This window comes from Furipterus horrens, unplaced genomic scaffold, assembly GCF_987537825.1.
Source record: "Furipterus horrens unplaced genomic scaffold, mFurHor1.1.pri manual_scaffold_4, whole genome shotgun sequence".
In the NCBI taxonomy this organism is placed as follows: domain Eukaryota; kingdom Metazoa; phylum Chordata; class Mammalia; order Chiroptera; family Furipteridae; genus Furipterus; species Furipterus horrens.
The window spans coordinates 155985679-156000521 of record NW_028327174.1 but is presented as its reverse complement, the minus strand read 5'-3'; the positions used below and the strand labels follow the sequence as shown (position 1 = coordinate 156000521).

The 14843-nt window shown below is 42.4% G+C and overlaps 1 protein-coding gene across 4 annotated transcripts in view; it reads left to right on the top strand.

Annotated features, from left to right (window-relative positions):
- APBA1 (amyloid beta precursor protein binding family A member 1) overlaps positions 1-14843 on the top strand; it is a 202919-nt gene that overhangs the window by 163039 nt on the left and 25037 nt on the right. For 3 of the 4 annotated variants that reach the window (XM_090274160.1, XM_090274161.1, XM_090274159.1), the window contains exons 4-5: positions 7252-7347; positions 11582-11621. In XM_090274160.1, coding sequence (XP_090130286.1) covers positions 7252-7347; positions 11582-11621 — 136 coding nt within the window. The remainder of the gene's footprint in view (positions 1-7251; positions 7348-11581; positions 11622-14843) is intronic. The other variant, XM_090274162.1, reaches the window with a different exon arrangement.

Here is a 14843-nt window from a genome sequence, read left to right as displayed (position 1 = left end):
AAAGGCTATATACTGTTACTGTAAGTCAAATTGTGAACAAGTAGTAAAGTTCTACCAAACATACATATGAAGGTATTTATCTTTTCGAACAACTGGCTAGGAAATGCCAAAATGAGACACTTGAACCAGTCTCCTTCAGTTGGCAACGCTTTAACAAATTGCTTCATGAGACCCAGTTTTATGGACAGAGGTGGGAATATGATGTTCTTTCTGTCAATAAGTGGCTCATGTAGAATGTTTGGATCACCAGGTTTGAGGTCAGATCTTGGAGGCCACTTCGACTCCACCCAAAGTTTCTCACGAGCTCCGCTGTCCCACATACACAGAAAACAGGGATACTTGGTGTATCCACGTTGCTGAACAAGAAGGAAGCAGACCATTTTAAGGTCAACACAGATGATCCAATTGTGCTTGTGATATTGCAGCAGATCAATGACTCTCTTTATGTCTTCATATTCTTCATGAATACAAACTGAATGGCCAATTGGGACTGCACCAAATAAATTGCCATTGTGGAGGAGGACACCCTTCAAGCTTCGCTTTGAGCTATCGATGAATAGTCACCATTCAGTTGTGTTATAGATTAGAATTCCCAATTCTTCCATTAAACCATGTATGTTACGGCAATACACAAAGCCACCATCACTTCGAAAGTACTGCAGAAATGCACTTTCTCTTGATCGAAAGTAGGATGCCTTCGCTCCTTTTTCAAGTAAGTTTTTCTCGTGCAGTCTTGATGCTAGGGGTTCTGAAGCCTTAATCATTCAACTCATGCTGATCAAATCCCTTATGAACTGAGTCATTTTCAATTTCAAAATCTTCATCATTGCTGTCACTTAGTTCTTCACCATACTCCTGTTTTTCGAAAGAGGGTAGTTCAATGAAAACTGGCATTGGAATTTAAGCTAAATGAGGCACTGGGCATATAGCTGATGGTTGACTAGGATACTCTATTTTACATTTATTTTTCATGTTATATCCTGACATTTTCACTATACAAAACTAACAGTCACTTGAATGATCTCTGGCCTCTCGCCAAACCATAGGTATACCAAATGGCAATTTATCACGTGTTCCCTTCATCCACATCCATAAACTGTTGACACACTGCTTGCACACCTTGTGAGGGGCCCAAGACTTATCTTGATCACCAAGTTTTACTTTAAAATATGCAAAATAGGCTTGCCTGACAAATACGCTGATGTTTGTCCTTTGACTGGGAATGGTGAAACTGCCACAGATGTAACAAAACGAATCAGGGTTGTTTAGGCACTTACAATGAGAAACAGCAGAGGCAGACATGATCTGAAGGAAAGGAAGTAAGTACGTATGTAAATAAATAAATTCTTCTAACTCCTCATATACAGACAAGAACTCAGACTACACTTCAGAATATGATTCACTATATAGAGCAGCACTCAACCTCTCACCACACTGTCTTATGTGTAACTGAATAGCCTAGACAAGTATGAACCTGTCGCTGGTCTCCAAGGTCTTCCCCCACCCCTCCCCACTCGAGGGAGGTTTTCTCTCAGCCAATAGGAGAGCACTAGTGCTTCCCTCAATCCAGGCTCAATCTAGCCTAGAGTAGTCGCGTTAAAATAAGCTGTACAGGAAAAAAAAACTTGACGTGATAGAGGAAAACTAACTGCAGTTTTGAAATCAGCATGCCTATTTAAGTCTAAAACAGCTGAAATATTGAACTCAACAGGAATTATGTTAAAAATTCTCCCCCTGTGTTATCTGTAGCTGGTTTGAGCAGTTCTTCAACTTTGCCTTCTTCAGCATTATAAAATTCTGCTTTATATTTATTTTTGCAATATTTGCACTTCTCTGCAATATGTTTGCTGTTTGAGGAATATTTTTGTTTTTGCCTTGTAATGCCAGATGGTCCCAACAGAGAGCAGAGACCAGCTGTCAAGGACATGGACCAGGTAGAGGCGAGGGTTCAGGGAGGAGGGCTGTCAAGGTGGACACTGACATTGTGAGCAGCCAGCTCTTTGGTGGCTGCTTCTGTGTTCTTGTGACTTTTGCTCAGACACTGACCACTGCTTGCAGAGGACACCCTGTGTGTGTTCCTAGGTCTGTCTCATCTGCTGGAACAGGAGCTCCTTGGTTGCAGGCAGGGATTTGGGCTTCCTCACACCCTGTCAGCCCCAGTGTTAAATACATGAATGAACGGGCTACGTAGAGCTCATATTTTTTGTGTCTTTTGACTAGAGTTCCTCTGTACACCTTTCAAAATGACAGCTCTGATTTTAGTCCTGCCTTGGTCTTTCGGTCTTCCTGAAAAGGACACTATCCATTTGGGAAGAGCCAGGGGCCCTTTACCTCTCATTTGGAGGTATTCTCTTTATCATCCCATCATCTTTTCCAGATTGTGCTCTTCTTTTCAGCAGTTGCCCAAGGGTGAAAGAGAATTCTGGAAAAGGAAAGAGTGAGAGTGACGACCTTTTATCTCACACATTTCCACTCAGAGCTAGTTAGATTGTGCTTCTTCAGGGAGGACCATGGGCCAGTGACTCACAAACACCCGCTGGCCTGGGTAGGCTCTGCCTGTCGTCAAGCTGGGCTCCAGTCACTGGCTCCTGCCCTGCTCTTCAGCTCATTTTTCGCTTCCCTGCACAGCTGTGCCTCCACCTATTTCTGTTTCCAGTACCTTCCCCTTCCACCCTATCCCATCCCACCCCATCCATCATACTTCATGAATACTGCCGTTTCCAGGATTCAACGAAAGCTGTCGCCTTTGGCATGGAGCAGTGCCTGATGCACACCCCTCCCCTCCTGCAGGATTGGTCCCTCCCAACCCCATGTCCCCACTGACAGATTTTACTTGGCTGCTGCTCCCAGTGACTAGAAAGAGGTGGAGGGCAGGACCATAGCATCTCTTTCCTCTTTGTTTCTGGCCCAGTGTTGGGGACACAGATAGGCTCTGAAATGTCTGTTGAAGGAATAAATGATAGTTACCCATGTGTTGCTCTTCTCTTCTCCCCTGCAAGTAATACAGTGTTTGACCCCAGGAGATATTCAGTCAGGATTAAGTGAATGATCACCTTACCCTCTGGATGCTTTTGCCACCTCTGATCTAAAAACTACTGATCTCTCTTCCTGGTGTTGAAGAACCCAAGTCTCAAGGCAGAGAGCTCTGCCTGGGGAGACCCCAGAGCTGTCATGGTAAATTTAGATCATAGTTGTATAGAATCTGCTAGAGCACACTCTCCAGAAGACAGGTTGTTGAGTTTAAGGAGACCTCCTGTAAGTACTCAGAACAGGGAGTTGTGGAGTCATCTTTGAACACTGCCTCTTATGGTTGTCCCATGTGGCGCTTACCTTTGTGAATTTCTGTGACCACGTTTGCTTCTCACAGTTGGTCCCATTGGCCTAAAATTTAATATTGATCTAGTAACCCAGAAGGCCTGAAACTCCAGAGAAATGTTTAATGGTGTTTATTTTTGTATCATATTTCAGTGGTTAAAATTTACCTCTGATACATTATTTGGAAGTAAAAAGTATTATCCAATTTCTGGTTTTCTCACTTTTGAGAGTATCAAGGCAGAAGTTGGGGGTAAGGGGCGAAAGGCTTTTAAAGTGAATATTTAAGGTGTATTGATACTACCACCTTTGTTTAGGCTCTATCAGGGCTGTGTTTGCTCTAAAGGAGTTTGTCCACCTTGACTTCATCAGCAATGGTATGGTGAGCAGTAGACTTCCACTAAGTGGGGTCCTCTCTCATTTTGGGACTGCTTTGTGCATCAGAAGAGCTTTGCTTGTGCTAAGGTCTGAATATTCACAGTCAAAGACCATTTCTGTAATCCAAAATGCAGAGTTAACATTCTACACGTAACAGTGTAGGGGTGCTATATCAGAAAAGGGCTTATCATTGACCCCTAAAAACTAAGGAAAGAGTAGTGCTTGATCTGCTTTCTGTGCAAGTCGGGAAACATGGTGAAGCTGCAAGCTGCATTGAAATGATTTATTCAGTAAATGTGTACTGGATGCCTACCACTTGTGAGACCCAAGGCTAGGCACTTGGATTATAAAGATAAATAAGATCCTGTCAAAGAGCTCTTGGGGGAGGGCAGACATACACAGAAACAGGTATGTTAATTATAAAACCTAGCACATGCTAGCAGCAGAGAATGAACCATGAATGGAAGGAAAAAGTTTCAGAAAGATGAATGCTTTCAAACTGCAGCACATGGAGCATAGGAGAGCTTGAGGGGGAACTCCCTGGATGAAGGTAATTAACTGCACATGCAAATGGAAGGAAACACGAATGAGCTCATTTGCATGCAGAAAGCTGCAGCATCTAGTGTCCAGGGAAAGTGGGCCCTGTCAGAGGTTGGTGTGGGTCCCATGGGGCCCTCAGTGAGGGCAGTGCCCACCACGGTTGCATTTGTGCCTCCTCTCCAGGGTTGTGTGATGGGCGCCGAGCACTGGTCAGTTAGCCTCACTGTTGTGTCTCTTCCACACCCAGTGTACTGTTTTACTGTTTGGATAACATGTCTTCTCAAACCATCTTGAGATGATCTGGTGCCTGTGACATGGCAAAGAACCCATTTTTAGAAGATTTGCAACAGAAAGGGGTTAAAGAAATGGGAACTGTCTGACTCTTGGAAGGTGGTAGTTTTTTTAATGAAGGAGTCACACCACCTTTCAAACCAAGTAATTAAAGAAAAGCCAGCTGCACTAGCTTTCCCAGGGACACGTCCCTTAAAATCTTTGTGACAGAGAAAAGTGCTTGGGGGGAAATACAGAAACCTAAATCTCTAAGGAAGCTCTTCAAATTTTAAAAGTTGGGAAATTTTCAAGGCATTAAATTCTCATGAAGACTTGACTACATGAATTTTGAGTAGGCCAAACATCATGCGAACTCAGCAGGTAACCACCAACTCTCTTGGGTGCCAAATGAAACATTCCGTGTGTTTCTTTTTAAAGAAGGCAAGGCTATTTTCTTAGACCCAGTGCCTTTGGGGCCTGGGGCACTGTATGTCTGCTCTTACTCTTGGCTTTACTGCAGAACAGCAGCATTCTGCCTGTCAGTGTCTTAGAGGCTTGGTGGTCTGCACATCCCTGCTCAGAAACAGAAACATGGAGTCATGGGAAATAAGTCCAAGCCTCATAGCAATAGGCCAGGACGGTACAGCACCTCAGTGTGAAGACTTCTGCATTTCACCACATCCTCTTACAATGCATTCAGTGCCTCTGTGGTTTTTGTAATTCAGAATTTTTGGAAAGATTTATCTTTTTTTATGATTTTACAGACTGCTCACTCGGGTCCCCCTTACATATTAACGTGCCCCCTTCCCCTCCTCAGCACCATTGCTTTGTGGGACATTCTCCCTTTTCACAGAGATATTTTACTAATGTCTGTGCCTCGGCTTCCCCAAAGGGCCAGTCCCATGAGATCAGAGGAGATTCAAGGATCCATTACTGTTACTGCTGTTTTGCTTCCTTTTCCCCAGAACTTACCTCCCCTTATTCACATCCCCACAGTTCCTCAGAGGATAGATCCTTATGTGGGTTCTGTTTTATGTCCTCTATCTAATATCACCAATAACCTGTGAAGCAGTGCGGTCTTACTCTTAAGAGGACCATCGCTACAGGATTTTTAAGCATCCTTGTGGCTTATCTAAAGATTCCCTTCATCTCCCAAGGTTTCAGGAGCACAAAAATGTTCAGGTCCTGGTTTGGGCGGGTTATCAGAGCCTGGATTAGTCCCATCCCTGTGCTTGCTTGCTTTGGTTATTTATTCAGCTGGTGTTTATGGAGCTGGTGCTGTGTGTCAGGCGCTGCCTGGAGCTTCCTGCTTCCGGTAGGGGTGCCTGTGCCAGGACCCTGAGCCCAGCCTCTGTGGAGGTCACACACCTGATGGGGGCCACACTCCCTGACCCTACTTTTCAAAGCCTTATTTTATTCATTAAAGATTTCTAAAATTTTTAAATCATAGTTAACATAGCACATTATCTTAGTTTCAGGTATATAACATAGTGATTCAGCATGTATATACCTACCTTACAAAGTGATCACCACACTAAGTCTAGTAACTATCTATTACTATATATAGTTATTACGATATTAATCACCACATTCCCTGCACTGTACATTAATTATATCCCAGTGACTTATTTTATAAATGAAAGTTTGCATTTCTTAATTCCCTTTCCCTTTTCCGCCTACCCCTCTACCCTCCTCCCCTCTGACAACCATCAGTTTATTCTCTGTATCTATGAGTTTGTTTCTGTCTTATCTGTTCATTTGTTTTATTTTTTAGATTCTTTATAAAAGTGAAATCATATGGTATTTACCTTTCTCTGTCTTACTTATTTCACTTAGCACAGTACCCCCTAGGCTCACTCATTTTGTCACAAATGTCAATATTTCATTCTTTTTTATGACTGTTATTCCATTGTGTGTGTGTGTGTGTGTGTGTATGTGTGTGTCTATGACATCTTCTTCATCCATTGATCTATTGATGGGCACTTAGGTTGCTTCCATATCTTGGCTATTGTAAACAGTGCTGCAGTGAACATAAGGGTGCATTTATCTCTTTGAAATCATGTTTTTATTTTCTTGGCATAAATACCCAGGAGTAGAATTGCTTTAAGTATATTATTTAACAGAATTCTTTAACTTTTCTAGAAGCAGCCAAGGTAATGTAGTTCAGATGCTGAAACTTCTCTGAATTTTCAGTGACCCATGCTTTAAATCAGAAAAGATATTTGAAATCTGAACTGACTAGAAGAATATGGGTGGAGCAGTTTCTAGTCCTGAACATAAGTCCCAGCTGGCTCTTTAAAAATATGTGTTGTAATTTTTTCTTTTCCACTCAGCGCTTCTTGGGCAGGTGAACTCATATGACATTTAGTACCTGAAGTCTTTGTATCCTTCAATAAGAAAAAAAAAAAAAATTAAGCACAAACGTTTGTGCATCACCATTAGCTTTTTCATCTAAAGCTTTAAGTTTGACATTCAACTTCTGCTGCTTTTAAACCCTTGGCTTTAAGGGGTGTGGGGGTGGGGGAGCTGAGCTCTCAGGGTTCCTTCAAAATCATGGCAGGAACTTAGAAGAAAGCCTGACAAACCCAGACCTTTTATGAACATTTGGCAAGTCCTTTCCAAAGACATCTTCTCCCCACTGGACTGTTCGGTCGGTTGTGTGCAGCTTCCTCCTCTCTGCTTGGTCCGCCCCACGGGCCAGGGGCCCCCAGCCCTCTGGTTCTCACTGTGTGCTCCCTCCCTTTGTTCCAGTCTCCCTCTCCAGGCAGTGCCTCGCCCCTGGGCGCAGAGTCTTCAAGTACACCCCTTCATCCCAGCGACCCCACAGAAGCCTCCACGAACAAAGAGGTAGGGTGCTGTTTCATTTCAAAAGCCTTCAGCCCATTTTCTTCCATTCTGATTCTGGTGTCTGCCTTCTCCAGCCTCCCACAGAGCTTCTGCCCAGAGCACCCTGGGGAGGAAAATTCTGTTTCCTCCTCTCAAGTGTGGAATTTTGCGATTAAAGCTGTGACCTCCAGTTTGGTAGCCACCAGCCACAGATGTCTATTTTAATTGGTAAATGAAATTAAAAACTCATTCAGGCATGCTAGCCACATTTCAAGTGCTCAGTAGCCACACGTGACTAGTGGCTACTGTGTTGGGCAGAGGAGATCACAGAACACTTCCACCAATGCAGACAGTTCCTGTGGACAGTGCTGGCCATCGGGCATCAAAAACCCTCTATAGCCTCCCGTTCCTCATGGTGTTACAGGCCTCAGGTACCGTGGACTTACAGTTGCTGTGTGGTTTGTGAAATGGGTTGAATTTTTTAAACAAGATCCACTGATTTCTCTTTCATGATGACGGGGTGTCCTCTTGTCCTGGTCAGCCTGCGCCAGGTCCTGTTCACAGCTGCTGCCTAGCAGCACGCCTGGCGAGCACAGCTTCTCGCTCTCTACAGCAGTGCCGTTCGGGGAACCAGCTGCAGCCCTGGACGTGCTCTCCTCTGGCCTGTCCTCTGTGGTAGTCACCAGCCATGTGTGCCTACCAAGCCCTTGACACGTGGCTAGCGGGGCCGAGGACCTGAATTTTTCATTTTATTCAATGTCAGTTACCTAAAATAGCCATGTGCAGAGAGGGGCTCTTGGACAGTGCAGCCCCAAAGTGCCCTCTCCTTAGCGAGGCCACACCAGCTCTGGAGGGGACAATGGGCACAAGAAGGAGCTGCTTGCTCCCACTGAGCTTTCTAGGGTTAAAAAGGGCAGGTGCTTTTTCCCCTGAGGGAGAGCCACTGCCTTCCCCAGCACAGTCATCTTTTGACACCCAGTGAACTGCCACCCCCACCTCTTTGTAAATTAGCATCAGGTAAATACTGGCCTGTGTCACAATCTGTGTGTGGGCTCAGCTTGCTCTAAACATAGACACTGCCTAAACATAATCAACACTGGGGATTTGTGTAAGGGAGGTAAACCACATAATGCATGTCTCCTTTTCCTCCCTCTCGCTAATAATTCTATGTTAAATAGCAGTGGAAGAAAGCAATCTCCGTTTTAACCTAAGTGGCAGATCACTTTTAAAGGGAGCCTTAGTTGAAATTTAAAGTATCATCAAATACACATACATTTGCTGTTAAATAGTCATGCAGGGAAGAAGTGTATTTTTTATTAATCTGTTTGATGTAAACCAAGCAAACATAAGGGGACCTTCTCTGGTCTTGATCCTTAGACACAGGCCTGAGGACTAAAAGAACTGGACTAACGGGGTCACAGTTTCTGCTCCCCCTGTATCCCACAGCTTTGCCCTATACTTTGTTCATAGCACACAGAGAGGTGAAACCAAGTGGCAAGAAGAAAAGTGGCGGCCACAGTGATGATAACAATAACAGCAATGAGAGTTACCATTTCTGGAGAATTTAGAGTACTGTATTCAGGCACCAGGCCAAGCAAGTCACAGATAGTATCTCATTTGGTCCTTAAAATAATTTTGTCCTTATATGTCCTTATGTGTCGGTTGAGGAAGCTGAGCGGTTGAAGAACTTATCTGAGGTCCCGGGCTCACAACTGGTGGGACAAGGATTTGAACCCAGAGTGCCTATGGGCCCAGGCTCCTAATATCAGGCAAGACCTGCTGTCCTTGGGGTGAGAAGTGCTTGCAGGTCTCACACTGCACAGACAAGGTCGCTTGTACAATATATCATCATTCCAGGCTCTGCATATGGTTAGTGTGGACTCCTGGAAAATTCCAAATATTTTGGCCTTTTTCTTCTTGAATGTGGTTTTATTAATTTTGAATGTGAAGGATTAACTAATGTTGGTCTCTGCCCATATGTGAAAAAAGAAAGGGCTAATCAGACATCTGAATATTCAGCATTTGATCATTCATCCGATATAATAAGCAAGGCAAATTTGTTAGTTTCTCAGTTCCTACAGGACTTGGCACGTTTCTATATATCCTTAGAAATAATGATGAAAATCCTCTTTGTGTGCAATAATTGGAGATTCTTTCATTTCACAAAACTCTTTTTTTTAAAAAAATAAAAAATTTACTACCCCAGAGTCTAAAGAAAGCCAGTCATGAGCTCATGAATAGAGAATAAGCGAATGTACGAAATGTCCTCCATTGTAGCTCTAAATAAAACAGCAGTTTTTAGAGTGTTAGACTAAAGTAATTCTTTGGTAGTTTCTATTAAAATCTGGACACTGTTCTTGAAATTAGCATTCAGAAAAGCCAAGAAAATCTGAGTTGGCTTCTTGGAGATACCTGGAGACTTAACCATTTTGACTAAACAAAGTAAATCCTTTTTATCCCAGACCCTTAGCAGCTGAGGACGAGGACAGGGAGATGGTTAGGGAATGATAATTTAGAATTTTTTTGGCGCTATAAAGAAGCTAGCTTTCATCTGCATGCCCTGATATTATGGATTGTTTTTTCTTTAACCAACCAGAATTAGACAGGTTTGGCAGTTGGCATTCACCTGGGTCTGTCTTCTCACTCGGATAAATAGATAGTAAAATTATGTAAAGCACTATTGAAATTGTATTTCTCTTTCCTCTTATCCCCATATCTTGGCTTTCACTTGGTGTACATTTTTCCATAAAATGCATTAGCAGTCAATAAACTTCAATTCCTGGTGGACTTGTGCCTTTAGTTTCTTTAAAAGTGATCCTTTCTGAACCAGAAACCTACCCTCTTAGGTGTGAAGAGCGCATCCCAATGAGCACACCTGCAGGTTTACTGACAGATTGCCCTGCATGGTGTATTGTGTGATTAGTATTGAATTCTTGTTGTTGTCCTGAACCAAGTTAGATTCCTAAAATTAAGGGGCTTCCACTGCCTCCGAGTTTTCAAATAAAAATTAACACTACTATTTTTTAGAGTTTTGTACAAGGCAACTAATTAATCATCCCTTTGCCATTCTCATCTTCCAAGTGAAGAACACTGTGTAAAGTACTATGATAGGGAACTGTTTCCTACGACATCCCAGCCGTCATACAGGACCCTTACCCCTTCCAGCCCACCAGGCACCCCAGAGTACACCCTCAACTCAAGTCAGCCTGATGATCAGCTACGCTCTACTAGACACCCTTTTCCTAAAAGGTATGCATTTAAATGGTCACCCAACACCTGCTAGGTTCTTAGCAATGAAAATCTTTAGGCTTTCTGGGGATAGCCCTTGGCCACACAAACCCTGATTGCCCCTTTTCTCTTTGACGTTAGCTCTCCACTCTCCCACAATGCTCTCTCATCACCCTGCCCCAGACAGATCAGCTACAAGTTCTGTTATGGGTTGGAGCAGGAATGAATTTCCTACTTTTTGGCCACTCAGAGTTATCTCTGGGACATTCGCTTGTGAGGGGAGCCAAATGGTAAGTATTGCTCCTCTGAGAGTCAGCATTTAAACTGCTGTCTAGTCAGGTTCTAGAAGGTTTCTAGTTGGTCATATCCCCTTCCAATGGTGCCTTTGGAAGACTGATCTTTGTTTCAAGTTGTTACTACACAAAATTCCAGGCTTTTTAATTTACTTCCTGTTCATTGTGTTTTTTCTTTAAGGTAAAACATGATAATTACATATATAATGGAATTTTTAAACTAAAATAAATCAGTAAGAAATCAAGGGAAGAGATAAAAACTCTAGCAACTATTTTTAGCGCTGTGAGAGATCACTGCAGCAAAGACCTAATGTGAAATAAAATTCTCCAAGGGGATTCTTAATTTCAACATATAATTATATTGTTATTGCTTTCATTAATCAGCAGTTTTTACTTAGAAACCCAGATTCTTAAGAATAAAAATTGAAACCTTTTTATTGCTATTGTGGATTATGAATTTTGGTTTATGGGATATTTTTTAAGCTGACAGATATCTCTCCGTGGAATGTAGCATTTTCAGATGATCTAAAATATGAATGGGTAGTTCTGGGCTTTGGGTAACCTTTGATAAGAAATGCATATGTTTGTTTACACTTCTGTAACCAAAAATAGCTGACAGCTGGTTAATATCTGCCACCAATGATGTATTTATTTTTTATGTTGCATGGATGGTTGTGTTAATGCATTTTTCATCATGCATTGCCCTTTTTGAAACCTCTTTGTCTTAATTACAGTCAAGAAAAAGCTTGGCTTCATTCCCAACCTACGTTGAAGGTAAGAGCTGAAAAGGAAATATGGGGCACTGAGTCATTCATGAATCTTTTAGCATTTTGAGTATTTGAAGCACTGGACTGGAAGACGGTGGAGAAAAAAGGCCATAGAGCTAGTTAATCCACAATCGTAGCAGCCTGAGAATCTCAGATTAAAAAACAATGGCTGTGAGCCTCTCAAAGATCCTCCTCCCTTCCTTTTCTGATTCCGTCCATCAGAACCTGAGCTGGGGTGGGGGCTTTGTCCAGTTTAGTAATGATCACATTGGATCTGAAACTTCTGCTCCAGTCCACCTCTTACATCCATCAAGGACTATTTAAGTGGGAATAAGCTTTAACTAAGGGGGAGAAATGTTGCTTCTCTTCACTTAAAAAAGAAAAAGCCCCTCCCAATAATTCTTGTCTCTCCATTTGGATGATCTTGTAAAGGAAACATTTATTAAGCTCTTACTTTTTGCCATGTACTATTGTAAGCACTTTCCATGTAGTAACTAACTGAAACCTCACATCGGTCTCCTGAAGTGGGTTTTATCATTATCCCCATGTTATGTATGAGAAGACGGAGGCATCAGAGGGGTGAGCAACTTCCCCAAGATCACACTGTTAGCAAGTTGCTGAGCCAGGCTGTGAACCAGCGGTGTGAGTCCACAGTTCTTGTGTTCTGTGCAGGACTGCCACACACGGTTGTGCAGGTAATTCACTGCACAGGGATACTTACTCAAGAGGCCTACTAGAGCCAAAACTCAGCCCAACCTGGGCACTCCAGGTTTGAGGTTGGGCCACACAAACGGAGCTCCCATTCCTCATGCACACAGAGGCACCCGCTTAGCTAGAGGTGACATTGGTTCTTTACCAGGAGGATGGCAGATGCTTCCTCCTGGAGCGTGGCTTGTCATTTCCTTGAAGAAGGATTTTTGTGAGGCCAGAGAACACCCAGGCATCCCTCTGAGATCGTGTCTGGTCATTGGATGCTGTGAGTGAACAACAGTCAGTGTGTTCTATAGCCTGGGAATGGAACCTCTTTGAATATTCAGGTCTGAAGCCCAAAACGTGCTCATAAGTGAAGTTCAGTTACTCAGGTTTCATTCTCAAATAACCTGGAAATTATTTGTGCCATTTCTGTGAAGCTCCAGAATTCTGTGAGAGCACCTCAGGGAGTTGTTGGAAGTCTGGAAACTCCATTCTTCCTCATATCTAGGCCTGCAGACTTAGCGTGAGCATGAGGGTGAAGATACGTATATGACTTGTGTGCTTGTCACCTGCAGAGCCACACACTGGCTGGCACCATTGAAAAGAAAATCACATTCCAGAAGGCCAGAATCAAACCTGTGCTGCTTTGACTTAGGGACATTATAACTAATTTTCTTAACTTTTTAATAATACACCAACATCTGAGCCTAAAATGAATTTATGAAATAAGGGTGCTTTTTTTCTAGGTATGATAGAGTGACAGTGACATTTGATTACAATCATTTTCCCTGGAGGATAAAGGGCATAAGATTATATCTCAAATGTATAATTTGTTTAGATCCAATATTTCTGTCTCTTACCTGCTTGACATTTACACAGTCATATAAATGTTATTTGGATTGCTCTTCAAGATATCTGCATATCCACACTTGCCAAGGTTCAAGAGGGATCCTTTTCAGTGAGTTGAGCTAAGTCAAAGATAAATATAGCATGATATTGGAAGTTCTGTAAAGAGGTGGCTTATTTTTAGTTTCCTTTGACATTCATTATTTCCACAAATGAATGGAACATTTTTTAAAGTTACAATCTCATCTTATATGAGACATATTTCCTCAATATCTGGTTGACAAAAACGACCATGTTTATATAATATTGTACATCCATCACAGGAAGTTGAAGTAGAGACTGATGAACTTCCACATTTTACAAAGCATAATATGGGTCCAAGCTGGTCCATATTAGTTAGACTACTGCTTCCCTACTTTGCAACTAAACTGTGTATTGTAAATAACCTGAGTTTGTCTTACATGCATAAAAGTTTCAGGGTGAGATGCACATGCTGTTGAAAACAATGTAGGTTACCTGTATGCAGCAGCGGCCAGGTGGCTGTGTGCCATCCGTGACTGTCTAGAAGTCTTTCCTGGAAAGATCAAGAATAAGACAAATAACAGGTTTCCTTGTTTACTACACAGATTCTTTGTGAAGGCATTTCCTAAACCATTGTTAATTTCTTTGTTTCAACCACCACCTTGGTTTTAGAAAAAAATGAAGAGGTTGCTTTTAAGTCTATACCCTGATAAGTAGTGTATCAGGGAAGGCGGCTCTTTAAGCTCAAGAGGAGCTTCATTATATAAGGATGAAAATCAAAACCATTTCATACTAGCTTTCCTAAAGGAAAAAGTGAATTGTTTCCATTTCAAGGCATCTAATTTAAGACCCTGAGGTTTTAACAGTGGGTTAAAATGTGGCATTCAAGGTAAAGAAAATAACATGTTTTCGTTCCAGGATTAGAATGCCTTTCTTGGTGCATCTCTCATAAACTTAGTTGTATATTAGTCCCATACACTTTAATTTCAAGTAGTGTTTACCGAAGATTATGGTTAGAGTCAGATACCTCCATTTCAGATATTTAAAACTAAGGTTTGATTAAAAGGCTGATCGATGAAACAAATTCCCATTTTCCTCGGGATTGACCTGGACACAGACACAGGCCGGGAACATGTGGCTGCAAGTATGAGACCCAGGCTCTGGGGTGATGTCAGCTGTCTCCCAGAACTGGGGTCAGAGGCAAGTGTGGGAACCAGACATTCTGAAACAAACATCTCATTTTTATGATTTATAAAATTTATTTCCCCCATTATGGATAAAATGAAGAGGGGGAGCAATGAATGGATGACAAGTCACGGAACTGCCTACCTGACCATTTGCCAGGCAAGCATTTACCCGATACTCACTGGGCGACAGATGCTGACTCAACACAGAGAACCAAAGAGAGCTACCACGTAGTCCTTGTCCCCAGAGGGCTCCCAGTGTAACAGGAGAAACAACATCCTTCATCAGAACATTTCGTGTTTTATGTTTACATAAATATTCACATCATTTCTCACAGTAAATGGCCTGGGTGAAGTAAGCTACTGTAAGAAAAAAATTGTTCCTACTATTTGAAGATGAGGGGTGAGTGAAGGCAGACACAGGTGTCTTAGACTAGCAGGCTGAAGCAGCTGCTCAGGGGTCTCTGGAATGGGCCCCTGTGCCA